Raw genomic sequence first — 22,366 nt, 5'->3', positions numbered from 1 at the left:
TATTTTCTTCTCAAAACTTTAACTTGGTGGGATGCCTGGGTGTCTCAGCAGTTAAGTTGTCTGCCTTTGGCCCAGGGCGTGATCCTGGAGTCCCGGGATTGAGTCCCACATCGGGCTCCCGGTGCATGGAGCCTGCTTCTCCCTCTGCCTATGTCTCTGCCTCTCTCTCTCTCTCTCTGAGAGAGAATAAATAAATAATAAAATAAAATAAAAAAATCTTTAAATAAATAAATAAATAAATAAATCTTTCATGAATAAAATAAATCTTTAAAAAACTTGCTTTTTTAGTATTTACTTCTTTAAATCATCTGTAATTTATTTAGGAAATTAAAATTCTTTTTTCCCTATGTAGATAATCAGTTTATTGAATAGTATGTTTCCCCCCACTGAATTGTAATGACCTTGCTGTCTTTTATCAGATTTCCATATTTATATCAGCTTGTTTCTTATTTATTTGCATAAGATTCCTGAGAAGTGGATAGTACAGGTATTAGCTCCATTTTTATAAATGAGGAAGGTCTACATAGATTAAATAGTGTGTCATTAGATACCTAGGCCTTCTAACTAGTAGTCCAGTAGTTTTTACTTGAATGTATTAATAAAATAAATCCAAGTTTTATTAAATAAGGCAGATGAGCCTTAGTTATAGGTTGAGAGAAATGTTCAGGTAAAAAGTGATTTCCCTGAGTTTTAAAATTTGAGCTAGTATTCCTACAACAAACCTTACCTTTTGTGTAAAATGAGGAGTTAGCCTAATTAGAAATACCCAAAGTTGATAGTTGCTAAAATGTTTGCTGAAGAAAACCTATTAGGTATCTGAATTCATAGACAGATCTTTGAGACATTTGTTTCATCAGGATATATGATCATTAAGCTACTTTATACACACAGAAGAGCAAACATGTGTTTTGGTATTCTCCCTGTCATAAGGTGAAAAGATAAATCTTTGTGGTTACCCAGTGATCCTTATGGAAACTTCAAAGATAATTTGGATATAAAATACATATTAACAGTTGTATGGTTCTGTATTTAGGAAAGTTAGACAAAAAAAATGGTCAGAGAAAACTGGGTATTACATTAAAATATGAATAGATCATGGGTGCCTACAGGGAGGCAAATGATTGGTCCCTTTTCATGATGATAATATTTAAAACATGCATCAGTAACAAGAGTAAGCTCTTTTAGAAGGAAGGAGCTTGGGGCATCTGGGTGGCTCAGTGGTTGAATGTCTGCCTTTGGCTCAGGTTGTGATCCCAGGGTGCTGGGATTGAGTCCCACATCAGCTCCCTGCATGGAGCCTGCTTCTCCCTCTGCCTATGTTTCTGCCTCTCTGTGTCTCTTATGAATAAATAAATAAAATCTTTAAAAAAAAAAAAAAAAAAAGAAGGCACTTATGTCAAAAATGGCTTAAAGGATGCCAGAAGAGATTAGGTTTTATAATATTTTTTGTTCATCATTGCTAAGCTCTTTAAAAACTGTAAATCTTAATATACATTTATATGTGTATACTTACACATATGTACATATATAAGTACAAGGTTTGGCATCAGTTTTAACTTGAACTTCTTGTTAAATAAAATAGTATATAATTTGTATTAACCTGACCTTATCATTAAATAAGATAGTATATAATTTGTATTGATTTTACCTTTTTTCCTTTTTTTAAAAATTCAGTTTGCCGACATAGAGTATAACATCCAGTGCCCATCCCATCAAATTGATTTTACATTCTTTTTTTTTTCAAGACTTATTTTTTTTAATGTCTTTTTTTTTTTTTAATTTTACTTATTTATGATAGTCACACAGAGAGAGAGAGAGAAAGGAGAGAGAGAGAGGCAGAGACCTAGGCAGAGGGAGAAGCAGGCTCCATGCAGGGAGCCCGACGTGGGATTCGATCCCGGGTCTCCAGGATCGCGCCCTGGGCCAAAGGCAGGCACTAAACCGCTGCGCCACCCAGGGATCCCTGATTTTACATTCTTAATAAATTGTAAGAATTGATATATAAACATATTCATTACTTTGTGTATACATTTGTATTTCTCTGTAATTGTTTTATTTAGTGTAGTGCCAAGATTTTTTAGCCTCTAAGCAATCAACTTTTGTTTCCTCTGGCCATAGGGATATATGAATGTAGGTAGTCAAGAACTAGTATCTAGCTAATGCTCTGTGCAAGTACATGTAACATAAACCTTTTAATGTTTTCATAATGGCTAACATGAATTGTATATTAGCATCTGAAGGAATTGCTTCATTTTTAGTCTTTTTAACTGATGGTCATTTAAAAATGTATGAGACAGGAGTATATTAAAACTATGTTTAGAAACCAGTTTTGTGGGGATCCCTGGGTGGCTCAGCGGTTTGGTTGCTGCCTTCAGCCCAGGGTGTGATCCTGGAGACCCAGGATCAAGTCCCATGTCAGGCTCCCTGCATGGAGCCTGCTTCTCCCTCTGCCTGTGTCTCTGCCTCTCTCACTCTCTCTGTCTCTCATGAATAAATAAATATCTTAAAAAAAAAAAAAAGAAAAAGAAAAAGAAACCAGTTTTGTGTCTTTTATCTTAGGAATTGTCCACAGATCCAAAAATTAATTATTAATATAATTCAATATTAATCTAAAGTCTTAAAGCTAACAAAGGGGTTTGAAAACACAATTTAGCTTGATACTTTGAGTTTTTATAATTTATGGCACTATAAAAATTCTAGGATGATTGGGTAGCTCAGTTGATCCTCTAGCTCTTGTTTTGGGCTCAGGTCATGATCCTGGGGTCGTGGGGTAGAACCCCACCATGGGCTCTGTGCTCAGTGAGGAATCTGCTTCCCTCTGCCCCTCCTCCTACTTGTGTGCTCTCTTTCTCTCAATAAATTAAAATTTTCTTTAAAAAAAAAAGAATTAATTGCTTTTTTAAAAAAGACGTTACCAGGGCACCTGGGTGGCTCAGTCAGTTGAGTGTCCAACTAATGCTTTCAGCTCAGGTCATGATCTCATGGGTTGTGGAATTGAGCCCCACATGTTGAGTGGGGAGTCTCCTTGAGATTCTCTCCCTCTGCTCTGCTACCCACCCCCCCCCCCCGTTTGCGCTCTCTTTCAAATAAATAAATGAATGTTAAAAAAAGACATTATATTGTCTATTATTATTATTTAACTTAGTTGGGCACATGATTTTGTATTTTGTAATGTTCAAAGATGTTATTCGTACCATTTGTACCAGGAGAGGAATTTTAGGAATTAAAACTTACTAGGATTTTTGGAAGAAAATAAATTTAAACCTTTTTAATACTAGAATATTATGTGATACACCCATATACATACACACACATACACATGTTGAAATCAGAGAGGAGATGGGTAATAGTTTTTAAGCTGAAATTGATTAATTTGTCTAAGGCATCTAGCTTTTTTTTTAAATTAAGGCATCTTCCTGAATAGAAATGTTACATGAGTTACTTCTCTTTACAAGTATGTAACGATATTGAAACTTTTAACTTAAGTGTTATTTTTTGTTTCTTTATAACCATGAGCATTAATTAAAGCTAACTTCCTTCTTCCCTGTTAAAACTTTTGGGAACAAAAGTTTAAGGGCTAGAGGACTTGAATCATAAACAGTTTCCACTGAGTTTCTTTCATTTGAATTTATGGAATCACTTAATTTCTGTATTATTTCTATAAGCTGGATGGAACAGAAGCTCATTACAGTAGACTTAAAATTCACTCATGAAATGTGCACAACTCAATTGTTTTAAAATATATTCACAGGAAGGTGCAAACCATCAACATAGTCCATTTTGGAGCATTTTCAGCACTTCACAAAAAAGCCAGTGCCCTTTAGTTAGCATTTCTGTAGTCCCTCTTCCACTGCTTTAAGCAGCCACTAATATAATTTTTGTTTGTATAGATTTTACATTTTGGATTTTAATCTGAATGAAATCCTGTAGTATGAGTTTTTTGTATTGGCTTCTTTCTGTTTGGATATTTTCTTTCTTTTTCTTTCCCCATGGGGCTTGAACTTATGACCCTGAAATCAAGACCTGAGCTGAGATCAAGAGTCAGATACTTAACCGCCTGAGCCACGCAGGTGCCCCCTGTTTGGATATTTTCAGGTTTCATTCATGTTGTAGCATGTATCAGTACTTTATTACTTTTTAGGACCAAATATTTTACGGTTTTGCCATGTTTCGTTTATTTGGTCATTTGTTGATGGACATTTGGGTTCTTCCTTTTAGCTCTTGTGAATAATGCTGGCATAAACATTTGTGTACAGGTTTCTATGTGAACATATGTTTTCATGTCTCTTGGACATATACCTAGGATTGGAATTGCTTAGTCATATGGTAACTCTATATTTAAATTGTTTGAGGTACTGCAAGACTGTTTTCCAAAGCATCTGCACCATTTTACATTTCTACCAGCAGTGTATGAGGATTCCAGTATTTCTACATCCTTGCCAGCAGTTGTTATCATCTGACTTTGATTCTAGCTATCCTAGTTGGTATGAAAGTGGTATCTCATTGTGGTTTTCATTTGCATTTCCCAGATGACTGATGATGTTGAGCATCTTTTCGTGTGTTTATTCGTCATTTGCATATCTTTAGAAAAAGATCTGTTCAGCCTAATTTTTAGTCGGATTGTCTTTTTTTTAAATTATGTTGTAAGAAAAAAAAATAATGTAAGAGATCTTTATATATTTTGGTTACAAGTCTCTTGTCAAATAAGGGATTTGCAGGTATTTTCTCCTTTGGGTTGTTTTTTTGCTTCTTCATGGTGTCCTTTGAAGCTCATAAGCTTTTAATTTTTATAAAGTCCAATCTATTTTATCATTTTGTTGTTTATACTTTTGATGTCATATCTAAGAATGGAAGTTCATGAAGATTTGCCTCTATCTTTTCTTCTAAGAGTTTTATAGTTTTAACTCTCTTACATTTAGGTCTTTCATCCATCTTGCTAATTTTTATATATTCTGTGAAGTAAAGGTTTCACTATTCTTCTCCATGTTGACTATCCAATTGTCCCATTAGTGTTTGTTGAAAAGACTTATTTTCCCCATAGAATGGTCTTGACGCCATTATTGAAAATCAGTTGACCGTAATATATGAGAGTTTCTTTCTGGGTTCTCAATTTTTTCCTTCTTGATCTGTGTATCAGTTCTGGGTCTAGTACTATACTGTTGTGATTACCATTGCCATGATAAGATTTGAGATCAAGAGATATGAGTCCTTTTTATTTTTCCTTTTCAGAATTGTTTTGACTATTATGGGTTCCTTGCAATTCCATATACATTTTAAAATCAGCATGCCAATTTCTACGAAGACTTCATTTGAGATTCTGATACAGATTGCATTGGATTTGTGTATCAGCTTGAGGGAACATTGCCATTTTAACAATAAATATATTGATACATGAACATGTGATATTTTTCCATTTACTGAGATCTGTAACTTATTGCAAGAGTGTTTTCAGAGCATAAGTTTTATACTTCTTTTGTTAAATCATCCCTAAGCATTTTATTTGTTTTGATGCTATTGTGAAAGGAATTGCTTTTTATTTATTTCTTTAAAAGATTATTTATTTATTTATTGGCAGAAACACAGGCAGAGGGAGAAGCAGGCTCCATGGAGAGAGAAAGAGGCAGAAACACAGGCAGAGGGAGAAGCAGGCTCCATGCAGAGAGCCTGACGCGGGACTCGATCCTGGGTCTCCAGGATCACACCCTGGGCTGAAGGTGGCGCTAAACCGCTGCGCCAACGGGGCTGCCCAGGAATTGCTTTTTAAATTTTATTTTTGGATGTTCGTTGCAAGTGTATGGAAATACAATTAATATTTGATCTTGTATTCAACCTTGCTAAAGTCATTTATTAATTTTGAAAGCTTTTTAGTGGATTTCATAGGATTTTCTGAGTACAAAAACCATATCATTTGTGAATAGAGATACTTTTACCCTTCTTTTAAAATCTCGTATTTATTTATTTATTTTATATTGCCTAATTGCCCGGCTAAAATCTTTAGTACAGTGTTTAATAGAAGTGGCAACAGCAGACTTCTTTGTCTTGTTCCTAAATTTTAAGAGGAAAGCATCCATTCTTTCACCATTTAGTATGTTGCTAGCTGTAGGTTTTTCATACATACTCTTTATCAGGTTGAGGCAGTTTCCGTCTAGTTCTAGTTTGTTGGGTGTTTCTATCATAAAAAGCTATTTGATTTTGTGGAATGCTTTTTTTTTTTTGCATCTTTTCATATGATATGATTTTTGTTTCTTACTCAGATGATATATTAATTGGTTTTAGTATGGTAGACCATACTGCATCTCTGGTATAAATCCCATTTGGACACGACGGGACCAAATGGGACATATAATTCTATTTATACATTGCTAGATTTCTTTTGCTATTATGTTGTTGAGTTTTTTTGGTCTCTGGTTTTCTTGTGATGTCTTTGTCGAGTTTTGGTATCAAGATAATCCTGGCTTCATAAAATAAGTTAAGAAGTTCTCTTCTGTCTTTTGAAAGAGTTTGTGAAGAATTTGTATTCTTTGAATGCTTGGTAGAATTCATCAGTGAAACCATTTGGGCCTGGGCTTTTCTTTCTAGGGAGTTTTTTTGATTACTGATTCATTCTCCTGTTACAGGTCTTTTGGGATTATTTCTTCTTGAATCAGTTTTGGTAATTAGCGTATCTTTAGGAATTTTTCCACTTCATCTAGGTTATCTAATTTGTTGATGTATAGTTGTTCATAATATTCTCTTATAATCCCTTTTATTTCTTTAGACTCTGATCATAGGACCTAGAGGGATAGTAGAACCTTCAGAAATAAAATATCAAAGAATACTCGAAAGTTTGCATGCTCTTTAGTTATGTCACATGCAAATTTTTTCCTCAAGTATAATAAGAGTAGGCTGTTAGAATGAGTCAAGAAACAAAGTAAAACATAGGGCTTAGAAAGGTGAGAAAAGTTGTATAGTTTGGGAATAGTATATCCTATATGCATATATAGGAGATAAACTTAAACTAATTAGATGTTAGCTATTAAAGAGATGAGCCTGAGTGCCTCTTAGCCCCCTACTGTACCTCAATAGGCTGGATAGGGGTGTCAAAGAAAACAGTTTCAGTTGTTTGTGGATTTTCAAAAAAAAGATATATTAAATGTGTAAAATACATTATATCCTGCCTGTAGGTAGTGTCTCCCTGTGTTCTCCTGTCATCACTTCCATCTTAGGCCAGGTGTCTACCAGATTTCTTATCAGAATTATTCTTAGTGGGTCCTAGAATCAAATTTCTTTTTCCTACTCTAGTAAGTCCTAAGACCTGAACAGGATTATCTGATATTTGTTACAGCCAATATTATATTGTCTACTCATTGTGTATTTCTGGAAGAATATTTTATGGAGGAATGAAAACAGTTTTACACTTTACATTTTTACAGAGGTATAGGAAATCCAAAGAAGAAAGATAATATGACCGCACAAAATGTTCATCTGAAGTCTCAGATCAAGGAATTTACATGCAAGACTCCAGCAGAATCTAACTTGGATTCTGGAGAGCCTAAAACTTCAGTTTTGGAAGGAAGGTATGTATATATCTGAAGTCATATACCCTTTTTTAAAATGAAGGAATGGTAAATTATAACAGATTCCCAAGACTTTTAAGTGATGGCTAAGATTTCTTTACTGTTTGGTGAGTTATGATTAGTAGGCCTATCCTGGATTCATAGTAGAAGGAAAGGAATCTAGGACTAGGATAAGCTGAATTATCTCTGAGCAGTTTCTGGACCATATTTTAAATTTCACTTGTTTTTTACTGTATTTTTTAACTAAGACAAGCTGATTTATTTCTAATTTTTTATGATTTAATTTTTATCAAGGGGTGTTGCTTGAGTTGATTTAAAATTTATAACTGATTCATGAAGCTTAAAAGGTTATAAAATTCAGCATTTGTTTGACGGTTATAAGACTAAATTATAGATTATTTTATGCATCATGTACATACATATTTGGTGACCTATAACATCAATGTTAGTTTTATAAGAAGGAAACCTTGGCAGTTTTGGGAAAAAAATGACCATCAAGGTACATAATTAGATATATGTATTATAAATGCACAATTTTATGGTTTACTTTTTTATCTTAAAGTGGACCTTTCAGGGTTAAGAATTATTTAACATCTGGAAAGAATAATTCCGATGTGGATGACAGGGAAGTTTCGGAAAGTTCAAGTAAGTTATTATTTATTGTCTGTTGTCTTGATATTTATGGCATTATGCATATAGAGTAAGGTGTGCTGTGTTTTATATAAATAATCACCAGTGGTAAATGTGAATTGAGTACTTACTCTTAAGAGCCTTACCAAATGTTTAGAGATTTTTAAGACCTTACACCTAGGTGACAGGGAGGAAGAGAAGGAATGACAGAGTGACAGTCCTTTCTTTGAGGTAGAACATAATGAAATATTTGACACTGAAAATATCTACTCTAGTATTTAAAAATGTTAAGGGGTGCCTGGGTGGTGTAGTCAGTTGGGCATCTGATTCTTGGTTTTGGCTCAGGTCATGATCTCAAGGGTAGTAGTAAGAGAGAGCCCAGCATCGGGCCCTTGCTCAGTACAGAGTCTGCTTGAGACTTTCCCTGTGCCCCAGATGCCATGTGCTTTCTCTCTCTCTCTCAAATAAATACATCTTTAAAAAAAAAAAAAAAATGTTAAGCTGATAAGGGAATAAATGAAGCAAGATAAGCCATTTATTAATTACTGTGGGTATATGATGGGTATATCATTTGATTATATCATTTTTTCTGCCTTAAATATGTTTGAAACTTTAAAGTTTTTGAAATGCCTCTTAATAGTTTTGTAACTTTTTATGCTGCCAAAGAAAGTGTGTTTGAAATATGATGTTTTACTATCTATTTTTTCTTCCTGATTCACTAATTCATTTTCCTTTTACTTATTTTTTAAAATTGGAATATCATTTTTTTTTTTTGAGAGAGAGACAGAGCACAGCACACACAGGTGTACCCACGAGCAGGGTTGGTTGAGGGGGGTTGCCAGGAGGAGAGACACTTTTTTTTTTTTTTTTTAGATTTATTTATTTATTCATTCATTCATCAGAGACAGAGAGAGGGAGAGAGAGGGAGAGAGAGGCAGAAACATAGGCAGAGGGAGAAGCAGGCTCCATGCAGGGAGCCTGACATGGGACTCGATCCCGGGTCTCCAGGATCACACCATGGGCTGAAGGCAGCTCTAAACTGCTGAGCCATGTGGGCTACCCCAAAAGGAGAGACTCTTAAGCAGACTTCTTGGAGCTAGACATGGGGCTGATCTCACAACCTTGAGATTATGACCTGAGCTGGATATAAGAGTTGAATGCTCAACTGACAGAGCCACCCAATGCCCCTTTTTTTCCTTTTAATTTGCATCTCTTGAAATGCTAGAAAGGTGGAATTTTTTTTTAAAGATTGTATTTTTAAGTAATCTCTATACCTAATGTGGGATTTGAATGTAAAAACCCTGTTAACAAAGAGTCATAGGCTCTACCAACTAAACCAGCCAGACATCCCCTTTGCTTTTTCCTTTAAATTGTTTTTTTCCCCTGTGTTTAGATTTTATTTTTCTCCTCTAAGTTGAATGCTTTCTATAATTATTTTTCTATTTTTTATTTGATAATAATTTTTCATTTGAAAAAAATTTCCTGATTATAGTTTTGGCTTAATTTTTTAGCTTTTTATTAAAAAATTTTTTTAAATGATTTATTTAATTTTTTGGAGAGAATGTGAGCAGGATTGGGGCAGAGGGAGAGGGGAAAGAGAGAATCTGAAGCAGACTTTGTGCTGAGGGCAGAGCACCCACTTGGAGCACGATCTCACAACCCTGAGATGATGACCTGAGCCAGAAAGAGTTGGACTCTCAGTTCAGTGAGCCACCCAGGCACCCAATTTTATAGCTTTTTAAATGTTTTTTTTTTTCTTTTAAAGATTTATTTATTTTAGAGAGAGAGAGAGAGAACATGAGCAGAGAGGGGGCAGAGGGAGAGAGAATCTCTATCAGACTCCTCGTTGAGTGCAGAGCCTAGTGTGGGTCTCCATCCCATGACCCTGAGATCATGACCTGAGCCGAAGTCGAGAGTTGGACACTAAGCCAACTGAGCCACCTAGGGAGTCCCAAATGTTGTGTTCTTATTGTAGTGTACCATAAATTACAGTGATTTTTCTGTGACCTATGAGTTTTTTTAAAGAGTATATTTAATCAAGAACTTGGTCTCCAGAGTCTGGAACTTGGGGTTGAATCTAGCTCTACCACTTATTTACTATGTTATATTGAGTAAAAAAATTAATTGCTCTTACATTTAACGTCCTATCTGTAAAATGGGGATATCATTTCCAATCCCTTAGCTTTCTTGTTTAGTTTACTTATTAATTTATTTTTAAAGATTTTATTTATTTATTTATTCCTGAGAGACACAGAGAGAGAGGCACAGACAATAGGCAGAGGGAGAAGTAAGCTCCATGCAGGAGCCTGATGCAGGAGTCAATCCTGGGACTCCAGGATCACACCCTGAGCCAAAGGCAGAGGCTTAAATGCTGAGCCACCCAGACGTCCCTCTTGTTTAGTTTAATATCTGGTTTGTGGTAGAACATAATGTTGGCTGTTGCCCTAAAGTGTTTTGTTCTTTGTTAAGAATTTCTAGTTTCATTTCACTGTTCTAGGGTACTTTGGCTTGTATTATAAATTTTTTGAAAAATAGACCTTTATTAAGATTTTCTTTGTGTTCTATAGTATACTTAGAACATATAAAATTCATGTAAGAATTTTATAATTCTCCCATGGGTGCTTGAAAAAAGAATATTATTTTGTGTATATGTATGGATTTTAAAATATCCACTTGTTTTAATGATATAAGTGGATATATATTTTTGAATATATGTAGCACTCTTAAATATTGTTTTAATTTTCAAAGATTTTTATTTATTTGAGAGACAATGAATGAGCACGAACGGGAGTAGGGTGGGTGAGGGAAAGAGAGAATTCAGACTCCTCATTGAGTAGGCAGCCTGAAGACTCGGGGCTCCATCCTAAAGACCCTGAGATAATGACCTAAGCCCAAGGCAGATGCTTAAACCCAAGCACCTCGGAATTTCTTAAATATTTATAGAATATTATGTTTCTTATGATAACTTTAATGGTTTTGGGTTGAGCACCTGAAAGAATGGTCGTGTCATTATGTGATTTGGAGACTACTAGGGAAGGAGTGGATTTGGGGAAAAGAACAAGATCTTAGAATGGAACATGTTACATAGATATTATTTTGATCCTTTATCTTTATATCCTTGCTTGTGATTTGTGTAATCTGCTGAGGACTGCCAGAGTTGCAGTAAAGTGCTTCTCCTGCAGTGGTCTGCTTTTTTCTCCTTCTGTCTTCTGTAGTGTTTGCTCTGTATATTTCAGTGCTTTTACTAAGCAGGTAAGCATTTATATGGAATGTAACTGCTTAAGTCAAATTTATCTTCTTGATCTTGTTACAGTGCTTTTAACTTATAGTCTGTTTTGCCTAATATTGTGATGCCTGCTTTCTTTTGGTTTGTTCTTATTTTTTTATATGTTTGTTCATCTTTTTACTTAACCTTTCTTAAAGAACTAAAACAAAGTGGTTTAGAAATAGTACATAAATGAGTTTTTATTTTTAACTTCTGTCAGTATTTTTTCCTTTAATAAATGTTTAATACATTTGTACTTACTGTCAGGACAGATAGCCTTGATATTTCTTTTTAAAGTTGGTAGACATTCTCACATATGCTAGCGAAAACTCAGGGAAAAAAAATATATGTATTTATATATTTATATATATTTTTTACAACCAGTTGAATGGTAAAAATAATCTTTGAGTCATAATCTTTTTTTCCTTTAAACTAGCTGGCTATTGATCTTTTGCCTCATAGCTAATGCTCATGAGCAGAAATTCAAAAGCAGGCTTACTTCTTGTTTTCTTTGTAGGTAATCTGTTTTCTTCTATCTCTGTGCTTATTAAGATTCTTAAATGTTTGAAACAGAAGTTGTTTTTTTATTGCTATTTTTTTAAAATAATTTTTTTGGGGCAGCCCCAGTGGCGCAGCGGTTTAGCGCCGCCTGCAGCCTGGGGTGTGATCCTGGAGACCCAGGATCGAGTCCCACGTCAGGCTCCCTGCATGGAGCCTGCTTCTCCCTCTGCCTGTGTCTCTGCCTCTCTCTCTCTCTCTTTCTCTCTCTCTCTCTGAATAAATAAAAAATCTTTAGAAAAATATTTTTTTGGAAATTATTAAATTTATTAAGTTATTAAATTTTGGAAATTTTTAATTTTAAACTCTCCCTGAAATCCCATATTTGTTTCATCCAGTTTCCACAATTGTCAACATTTTATATTTGTTTCATTTTCCTTCCTGCCTCCAGTACATACATGTTCATACTCACTTCTGTTAGACCTTAAAAAAATATATTTTTTTAAAGTAGGCTCTGCACTTTGTCAAGGTCAAAGGTCAAGACCTGAGCTGAGATCAACTTGGATACTCATCTGACTAAGTCACCCATGCACCCCTTAAAATTATTTTTATCGAAATATAATTAATATACAGTGATATGTTTTAGGTATACAATAGAATGATTCAGCATTTTTATACTTTATTCAATGTTTATCATAAGCATAGTCTTAATTCCCTTTATCTGTGTCATTCATTGCTCACCCACCTCTCCTCTGGCAACCACCATTATGTTCTCTGTATTTAAGAGTCTGGTTTTCTTTATTCAGTTGTTTTGTTTCTTAAATTCCACTTGTGAGGGACTGTGAGGGACACCTGGGTGGCTCAGCAGTTGAGCATCTGCCTTCAGCTCAGGGCGTGATCCTGGGATCTGGATCAACTCCCAGATCTGGCTCCTTGCCGGGAGCCTATTTCTCCCTCTGCTTGTCTCTGTCTCTCTTACGTGAATAAGTAAATAAAATCTTAAAAAAAAAAAAAAATCCACATGTGCGTGAAATCATATGGCATTTATCTTTCCCTGACTGACTTGTTTCACATAGCGTTATACTGTCCATCCATTCCATCTATGTTGTTGTAGATTGCAAGATGTCACTATTTTTATGCCTAAATTCTATTCTGTATGTGTGTGTGGTTTATATATGTACCACATGTTCTTTATTAATTCACTTATGGATGAACATTTGGGTTGCTTCTATATCTTGGCTGTTGTAAATAATGCTACAGTATGATAATGGAACAAAATAGACACATAGATAAATGGAACAAAACAGAGAGCCCACTTATAACTCATGCTTATATAATCAATTAATCTATGACAAAGGAGGCAAGGATATCATTGCTTCTAGGCTTTCTCAGTGGACTGTCCTCAATATATGTACTTACTGCTTCATTCCTTCTCTGTTCCCATCTGCTGCTTCCCACAGCTCATTGCTGTGGGATAATTTTCAGCCAGTGACTAGCTCTCTACCTTTTCTACTTGGGATTGCATGAGAAGTTAGATTTTTTTTTGCATATTTTTTTATTGGACTTCGGTTTGCCAACATATAGTACAACACCCAGTGCTCATCCTGTCAAGTGCCCCCCTGAGTGCTTGTCACCCAGTCACCCCATTCCCCCGCCCACCTCCCCTTCCACATCCCTTTGTTTCCTAGAGTTAGGAGTCTCTCATGGTTTGTCTCCCTCTCTAATTTTTCCCACTCAGTTCCCCTCCTTTCCCTTACAGTCCTTTTCACTATTTCTTATATTCCCCGTATGAGTGAAACTATATGATGATTGTCCTTCTCTGATTGACTTAACTTCAGCCAGCATAATACTGTCCAGTTCCATCCATGTCCAAGCAAATGGTGGGTATTTGTCGTTTCTAATGGCCGAGGAATATTCCATTGTATATATAGACCACATCTTCTTTATCCATTCATCTGTTGAAGGACATTGAGGCTCCTTCCACAGTTTGGCTATTGTGGACATTGCTGCTAGAAACATCGGGGTGCAGGTGTCTTGGCTTTTCACTGCATCTGTATCTTTGGGGTAAATCCCCAGCAGTGCAATTGCGGGGTCGTAGGGCAGTTCTATTTTTAACTCTTTGAGGAACCTCCACACAGTTTTCCAGAGTGGCAGTACCAGTTCACATTCCCACCAACAGTGCAAGAGGGTTCCCCTTTCTCCACATCCTTGCCAACATTTGTTATTTCCTGTCTTGTTAATTGTCACCATTCTCACTGGTGTGAGGTAGTATCTCATCGTGCTTTTGATTTGTATTTCCCTGATGGCAAGTGATGTGGAGCATTTTCTCATATGCTTGTTAGCCATGTGTATGTCTTCTTTGGGGAAATTTCTGTTCATGTCTTTTGCCCATTTCATGATTGGATTGTTTGTTTCCTTGCTGTTGAATTTAATAAGTTCTTTATAGATCTTGAATACTAGATCTTTATGTGAAAAGTTATTTGCAAATATCTTCTCCCATTCTGTAGGTTGCCTTTTAGTTTTGTTGACTGTTTCTTTTGCTGTGCAGAAGCTTTTTATCTTGATGAAGTCCCAGTACTTCATTTTTGCTTTTGTTTCCCTTGCCTTCATAGATATATCTTGGAAGAAGTTGCTGTGCCAAAGTTCAGAAATGTTGCCTGTGTTCCCCTCTAGGATTTTGATGGATTCTTGTCTCCCATTTAGATCTTTCATCCATTTTGAGTTTATCTTTGTGTATGGTGTAAGAGAATGGTCTAGTTTCATTCTTCTGCACATGGCTGTCCAATTTTCCCAGCATCATTTATGGAAGAGACTTTTTTCCAGTGGATAGTTTTTCCTGCTTTGTCGAATATTAGTTGACCATAGAGTTTAGGGCCCATTTCTGGGTTCCTGTTCTGTTCCATTGATCAATGTGTCTGTTTTTGTGCCAGTACCACACTGTCTTGATGACCACAGCTTTGTAGTACAACCTGAAATCCGGCATTGTGATGCCCCCGGCTCTAGTTTTCTTTTTCAATGTTCCCCTGGCTGTTCGGGGTCGTTTCTGATTCCACACAAAACTTAAGATGCTTTATTCCAACTCTCTGAAGAAAGTCCATGGTATTTTGATAAGGATTGCATTGAACATGTAAATTGCCCTGGGTAACATTGACATTTTCACAATATTAATTCTTCGAATCCATGAGCATGGAATATTTTTCCATCTTTTGTATCTTCCTCAGTTTCTTTCAGAAGTGTTCGCAGTTTTGGGGGTATAGATCCTTTATCTCTTTGGTTAGGTTTATTCCTAGATATCTTATGCAATTTTGGGTGCAATTGTAAATGGGATTGACTCCTTTATTTCTTTTTCTTCAGTCTCATTGTTAGTATATAGAAATGCCATTGATTTCTGGGCATTGATTTTGTATCCTGCCATTCTGCCGAATTTCTGTATGAGTTCTAGCAATCTTGGAATGGAGTCTTTTGTGTTTTCTATGTACAGTATCATGTCATCTGCGAGGAGGGAGAGTTTGACTTCTTTGCCAGTTTGAATGCTTTTTGTTTCTTTTTGTTGCCTGATTGCTGAAGGCTAGGACTTCTAGTACTATGTAGAATAGCAGTGGTGAGAGTGGACATCCCTGTCGTGTTCCTGATCTTAGGGGAAAGGCTCTCAGTGTTTCCCCATTGAGAATGATATTTGCTGTGGGCTTTTCATAGAAGGCTTTTAAGATGCTGAGGAATGTTCCCTCTATCCCTACACTCTGAAGAGTTTTGATCAAGAATGGATGTCAAATGCTTTCTCTGCATCTATTGAGAGGGTCATGTGGTTCTTGTTTTTTTTTTGTTGTTGTTGTTGACATAATCTATTACGTTGATTGTTTTACAAGTGTTGAGCCAGCCATGCATCCCGGCGATAAATCCCACTTGGTCATGGTGAATAATCTTCTCAGTGTATTGTTGGATCCTACTGGCTAGTATCTTGTTGAGAATTTTTGCATCTGTGGTCTTCAGGGATATTGGTCTATAATTCTCCCTTTTGGTGGGGTCTTTGTCTGGTTTTAGAATTAAGGTGATGCTGGCCTCATAAAAGGAGTTTGGAAGTATTCTGTCCCTTTCTATCTTTAGGAACAGCTTTAGTAGGATAGGTATGGTTTCTTCTTAAACGTTTGATAGAATTCCCCTGGGAAGCCATTGGGCCCTGGACTTTTGTGTCTTGGGAGGTTTTTGATGACTGCTTCAGTTTCCTCCCTGGTTATCGGTTTTTCATTCCTTCAGGTTTTCTGTTCCTTCTTCTTCCAGTTTTGGTAGTTTGTATTCCAGGAATATGTCCTTTTCTTCTAGATTGCCTAATTTATTGACATATAGCTGCTTATAATATGTTTTTAAAATCGTTTATAGGGGTCCCTGGGTGGCTTAGCGGTTTGGCCCTTGCCTTCGGCTCAGGGCATGATTCTGGAGTCCTGGGATTGAGTCCCACATCAGGTTCCCTACATGGAGCCTGGTTCTAGCTTCTCCCTCTACCTGTGTCTCTGTCTCTCTCATGAATAAATAAATAAAATATAAAAAAAAAACGTTTGTATTTCCTTGGTATTGGTTGTGATCTCTCCTTTTTCATTCGTGATTTTATTAATTTGAGTCTTTTTTCTTTTTAGTAAGGCTGGCTAAAGGTTTATCTATATTATTAATTCTTTCAAAGAACCAACTCCTGGTTTTGTTGATCTGTTCTACAGTTTTTCTGATCTCTATTTCATTGAGTTCAGCTTGAATCTTTATTAACCCTCTTCTTCTGCTTGGTGTAGGTTTTTTTTTTTTTTTTTTTTTTTTTTTTTGCTATTCTTTCTCTATTTCCTTCAGGTGCAAAGTTAGCTTGTGTATTTGAGTTTTTTCCAGTTTTTTGAGGGATGCGTAGTGTGATGTATTTACCTCTTAGGACTGCTTTTGCTGTATCCCAAAGATTTTGAATGGTTGTATCTTCATTTTCATTAGTTTCCATGAATCTTTTAAATTCTTCTCTAATTTCCTGGTTGACCCATTCATCTTTTAGCAGGAATCTTTAACCTCTACATGTTTGAGTTTCTTCCAAATTTCTTCTTGTGATTGAGTTCTAGTTTCAAAGCATTTTGTTCTGAAAATATGCAGGGGACAATCCGAATATTTTGGTTTCGGTTGAGACCTGATTTGTGACGCAGTATGTGGTCTATTCTGGAGAAAGTTCCATGTGCACTTGAGAAGAATGTGTCTTCAGTTGCATTCAGATGTAAAGTTCTGTAAATATCTCTGAAATCCATCTGGTCCAGTGTATCATTTAAAGCTCTTGTTTCTTTGGAGATGTTGTGCTTTGAAGATCTGTCATTTGCAGAAAGTGCTGTGTTGATGTCTCCTACTATTAGTGTATTAGTATCTAAGTATGTCTTTACTTTGGTTATTAGTTGATTGATATACTTGGCAGCTCCCACATTAGGGGCATAAATATTCATGACCATTAGGTCCTCTTGTTGGATATAGATCCTTTAAGTATGATATAGTGTCCCTCTTCATCTCTTACTACAGTTTTTGGGATCAACTTTAATTTATCTGATATGAGGATTGGTACCCCAGCTTTCTTTTGAGGACCATTTGAATGGTAAATGGTTCTCCAACCTTTCATTTTCAGGCTGTACCAATCTTTCATTTTCAGGCTGTAAGTGTCCTTAGGTCTAAAATGAGTCTCTTGTAGACAGCAAATAGATGGGTCTTGCTTCTTCATCCAGTCTGCATCTTTTGATGGGATCATTTAGTCCATTCACGTTCAGTTACTATTGAAAGATACGAATTTAGTATCATCGTAATACCTATTTAGTCCCTGTTTTTGTGGATTATTACTTTGGTCTTCCTTTCTTTTACAGAGTCCTCCTTAATATTTCTTGCATAGTTGTTCGGTGGTCACATATTCTTTCTGTTTCTGCCTATCTTGAAAGCTCTTTATCTCTCCTCCATTCTGAATGAGAGCCTTGCTGGATAGAGTATTCTTGGCTGCATGTTCTTCTCATTTAGGACCCTGAATATATCCTGCCAGACCTTTCTGGCCTGTCAGGTCTTTGGAGAGGTCTGTTGTTATTCTAATATTTCTTTCCATATAAGTTAGGGATTTCTTGTCTCTTACTGCTTTAAGGATTTTCTTTTTATCTTTGGAATTTACAAGTTTCACTATTAAATGTCGAGGTGTTGAATGGTTTTCATAGATTTTGGGGGGGGGGGGACTTCTCTGTCTCCTGGATCTGAATGCCTGTTTCCCTCCCCAGATTAGGGAAGTTCTCAGCTATGATTTGTTCAAATACACTTTCTGTCCCTCTGGGTGCTCTATGGAACCCCAGTTATATGTAGATTTTTCCTTTGAGGCTATCAGTTATTTCCTTTAACCTTTCCTCATGGTCTTTTAATTGTTTTTCTCTTTTTTTCTTTAGCCATCAACTTGTCTTCTGTGTCACTCACCTTATCTTCTACCTCAGTAACCCTCATCGTTAGGACCTCCAGTTTGGATTGCATCTCATTTAATTGATTTTTAATTTTGGCCTGATTAGATCTAAATTCTGCAGTCATGAAGTCTCTTGATTCCTTTAGGCTTTTTTCCAGAGCTACCAGTAGGTTTATAATTGTGCTTCTGAATTCGCTGACATTGAATTGTAATCCAAATTCTGTAACTCTGTGGGAGAGTACTGTTTCTGATTCTTTCTTTTGTGGTGAGTTCTTTTTAGTCATTTTGCTCAGTGCAGAGTGGCTGTATGAGTGGGCTGAGTCATGATTATTGGCCACGACCTAAGTAAATTTCACCCTAGATGATTCTGCCGAGGTTAGAGACCAGAAATTGAAAACAAAGATCAGAACGACATAAAACAAAAGGACCATTAAAGTGAAAAACAAATTTTAAAACAAAGCAGTAAAAAATAAAAGGCCAGGAATCGTAAAGAAGAGGAAAAAAAAGAAAAGCAAAGGAGAAAAAAAAAGAAGAAAAAAAGGGGGAGGGACTGGGAGATGGTGGTGGTGACGAAGTTGTAGTGGAGGGAGAATGTAGTCTACCTGAGGGGTTCTAGAGAGTAATCCTCTTATGTCTGAATATATTAAGTTCTGTATGTTAGAAGATGCTCAGTTCCAAATTTATATAAACCAGAAATACTTGTAGAGGGCCCCCACTTTGACCAACAAAACAAATGAGATAAAACGGGGGCAGAATGGGAATGAGGAATGTTACAGAATGAACCAGCACGGTACACCACTTGGTTCTGGGTGCATGCTGGTCATGTTTTAGAAGGTATTAACTTCTACCATTGTAGAGCAAAATGAGGCAGAGAAAACAAAAAACAAAACAAAACAAAAAAACATATCTTGTCTGTCTCCCAAAATTAAGTTGAGTATGTTGAAGGGAATCTAGAAGTGGAAAATATATCTAGGACCTGTAATTGTAGAAATATGAAAGGCAGAATCTTAAAAAGGAAGAGTTGCTAAACTATTGTAGTTAAGGTGGGGAAAGAAAAGGAAATTTACAGACTGACACAAAAACGAGTTGTACTTGAAAAAGGAAGAGGAAAAAAATAGGAGGGGTACCCTCTAGTTCTATATACTGTAAATCTGTCGACTTCCCCTGGAGCTTTCCCCCACTGCTCGGTCCAGAACTTGCTCTTCCCCTGTCCTTCCAGCTGGTCTTCTGGGGGAGGGGCTGCTGTGCTGGTTCTCAGGTGTGTGCACCTTGGGGGAGCTGCCCCCCTCCACCCGCCTGGTGCTGGGTTCAGTGGGAGATGTTTACCCCATGAGTCCCCTGTTCCCTGGCGCCCCCTCCCCACCCCAGACACAGGGTGACACCAGAAGGAACACCACCACTGGTGGGGGCCAGGTCCCCAGCCCTGGAGTCAGCTCCCCTAGTAACTACCGCAGTCTCCCAGTCCACACTGGCCTGGGTGCTCCTGGGTCAGTGTGGAGGGCACTGACCTGCACAGCTCGGGGCGCCCGGCAGCAAGAGTGTCTTCGCTGTCCTGGGCCCTCCCTGCCTTTGCCTGTCCCAGGGCGTCGGGGGGAAGCACAGGATCCTGGCTGTGTCCCCCCGGTGCCCTGGGATCTGGGGCCTGTGCTGCTGGCATCGTGCTCCCGGGGCTGCGGCTTCTTGTTAGAAGCGAAAACCCCTCTCTCTGTAGTGTTCCTGGTGTTCTCTCTTTAAATCTCAGGTTGAATTTGTAGGTGTTCAGGCTGGTTTGAAAGTTATCTAGGTGAGTTGGTGGGGGCACGTGAGTTGAGGACCCCCACTCCTGCCATCTTCCTATTTCCCCAGATTTTTTTTTTTTTTTGTAACAGTTTTATTGAGATATATGTTGAGATATCCGGATACCGTAAAATTTACCCATTTATGGCATATAATTCAATGGTGTGTAACCATCACCGCAATAAATTTTAGAACATTTTTATTATCCCCAGAAGAAACCCCATATTCTTTATCTTCAGCAGGCATCTTTTATTCCCTCCCTCTCATACCTTGTGTGCCTATGGCATCCAGTAATCTACTTTTAATTTCTATAGATCTATGTAAGATTTGCCTGTTCTGGATAGGGAAATTGGATTTTATGATCACTCAAGTTTCTTCTTACCCAGCAATTTTATAAAGTATGTAATTCAGCCATTTAATTTTTTTTTTTTTTTTTTTTTTTAGAGAGTGTGTGTGTATACATGAGTGGGGTGGGGAGGGGCAGAGGAAGAGAGAAAGAGAAAATCTTAAGCAGGCTCCATGCTCAGCACAGAGCCCAATGTGGGGCTCGAGTTTATGACCTAGAGATCATGACCTGAACTGAAATCAAGAGTTGGATGCTTAACTGACTGAGCCAGCCAACCAGGTGCCCCAGTTCAATAATTTTAAACAGTCTTTTGCTATCACAGACTCATTTAAAAATACAACAAAAGCTTAGACTTACTTTTTGGAAATGGATATTACATGTAAAATTGTATTAGAAATTTTAGGTCATTCATAGACATTAAGTGTTCCAGTGACATGTTGCTCCATAACAGACACCCAAAACTTAGTGGCTTGATTTATCTTTCATTGTTCTATAGGTTGATGTAGCTTAGTTGGGCAGTTCTCACTTGGGCTCTCTCATGCATTTATAGTTAAATGCAGGCTACTGAGGCTGGAGTCATTTGAAAGCTCAACTGGGTTGGAAGTCCAGGGTGACTTTTTTACTTACATATTTAGCACTTAGCTCGGTGGCTGGAACAGTTGAGGGCTGACCAACTATATCTTTTCTCCACATGGCCTTCTCCTGTGGTTAGCTTGGGTTTCTTCACAGTATGGCAATTTTGGGATGGTCTTCATATATGATGTCTATCTTTCTCCAGAGTGAAATTCCAAGAGATCCAGGTGGTACCTGCATATCTTTTTAGGACTTAGCCTTTGAAGTCCCAGAATGTTACTTCTGCTTGGTTTGTTAGTCAAGCAAGTCATTCAGATCGGAGATGCAAAGGAAAGGAGACTAGACTGTTTCTTGATAACATTTGTGCATAGGGAGAGAAAGAATTAATGGTAGCTATCTTTTTTAAGAATTTATTTATTCATTCATGAGAAACAGAAAGAGAGAGAGAGAGGCAGAGACAAAGGCAGAGGGAGAAGCAGGCTCCATTCAGGGAGCCCAATGTGGGACTCGATCCCAGCACTCTGGGATCACATGCTCTGAGCCAAAGGCAGACGCTCAACCGCTGAGCCACCCAGGCATCCCAATGGCAGCTATCTTTAGGTGCTATTTACAATACTAAAGTTGAAAACTCTGGCCTAATTGACACACTGCTAAATTTAGCATACTTGTACTATTTTAGAATTTGAAAGATCATATATTACATTATTAGCATGTCTATTCATTATTATACCCTACATTTTCGTGTTTCAAGTGACTTATTTCACCTGAAATCCAGAAAAGCTGCTTATTTTTTGTTATTTTTAAGTGTTAGATTCTTTCGACATGCACACGGACATGGTAGCAAAATCTAGAGAAATGTTACACTGTTTTTCATTAGCCTTTATTCTTCAGCAGTAAAAAGTAAAAGAAGTAATAACATGTATTGTCAGGTTAAATTTAATTAAATTACGTATATTTAAATTGACCAACTAACACACTTTAATTCAAGATGGAATTAGCAGCCTTGCCCATGATATATCATTTGTATTTTGCAGGTGACTCAAGTTTAAAACTGCCTCCTATAATATCAGAACATAAAATACATCACAAGTTAGGTAAGACTATTTCTGTCTTTTAGTATCTTCATATTATAAAACCTCTCTACTAAATAGGACTTAATTTTTCTCAAGCAGGGGCGACATGTTTGGATTGACAGATAAAACTATTTATTTTGTTTTCATGACTTTCATAAGTCATTACAGGCCAGTGATGTTCTTTGTTGTTCATTTATAAAGCCTGTGTTCCTCTCA

General features: G+C 36.9%; 1 protein-coding gene across 5 annotated transcripts in view; it reads left to right on the top strand.

Moving 5' to 3' along the window:
• CENPC (centromere protein C) overlaps positions 1-22,366 on the top strand; it is a 77,845-nt gene that overhangs the window by 38,209 nt on the left and 17,270 nt on the right. For 4 of the 5 annotated variants that reach the window (XR_013352274.1, XR_013352275.1, XM_077848185.1 and 1 more), the window contains 3 exons: positions 7,413-7,556; positions 8,119-8,201; positions 22,112-22,171. Coding sequence is in view for 3 of the 5 variants with exons in the window: in XM_077848185.1 (XP_077704311.1) it covers positions 7,413-7,556; positions 8,119-8,201; positions 22,112-22,171 (287 nt within the window). In the remaining 2 variants the exon portion in view is untranslated. The remainder of the gene's footprint in view (positions 1-7,412; positions 7,557-8,118; positions 8,202-22,111; positions 22,172-22,366) is intronic. The other variant, XM_077848186.1, reaches the window with a different exon arrangement.

This window comes from Canis aureus, chromosome 14 (assembly GCF_053574225.1).
Source record: "Canis aureus isolate CA01 chromosome 14, VMU_Caureus_v.1.0, whole genome shotgun sequence".
Classification (NCBI taxonomy): Eukaryota; Metazoa; Chordata; class Mammalia; order Carnivora; family Canidae; genus Canis; species Canis aureus.
Note: the sequence above shows the minus strand (reverse complement) of the source record. Positions and strands in the feature narration are given on the sequence as shown.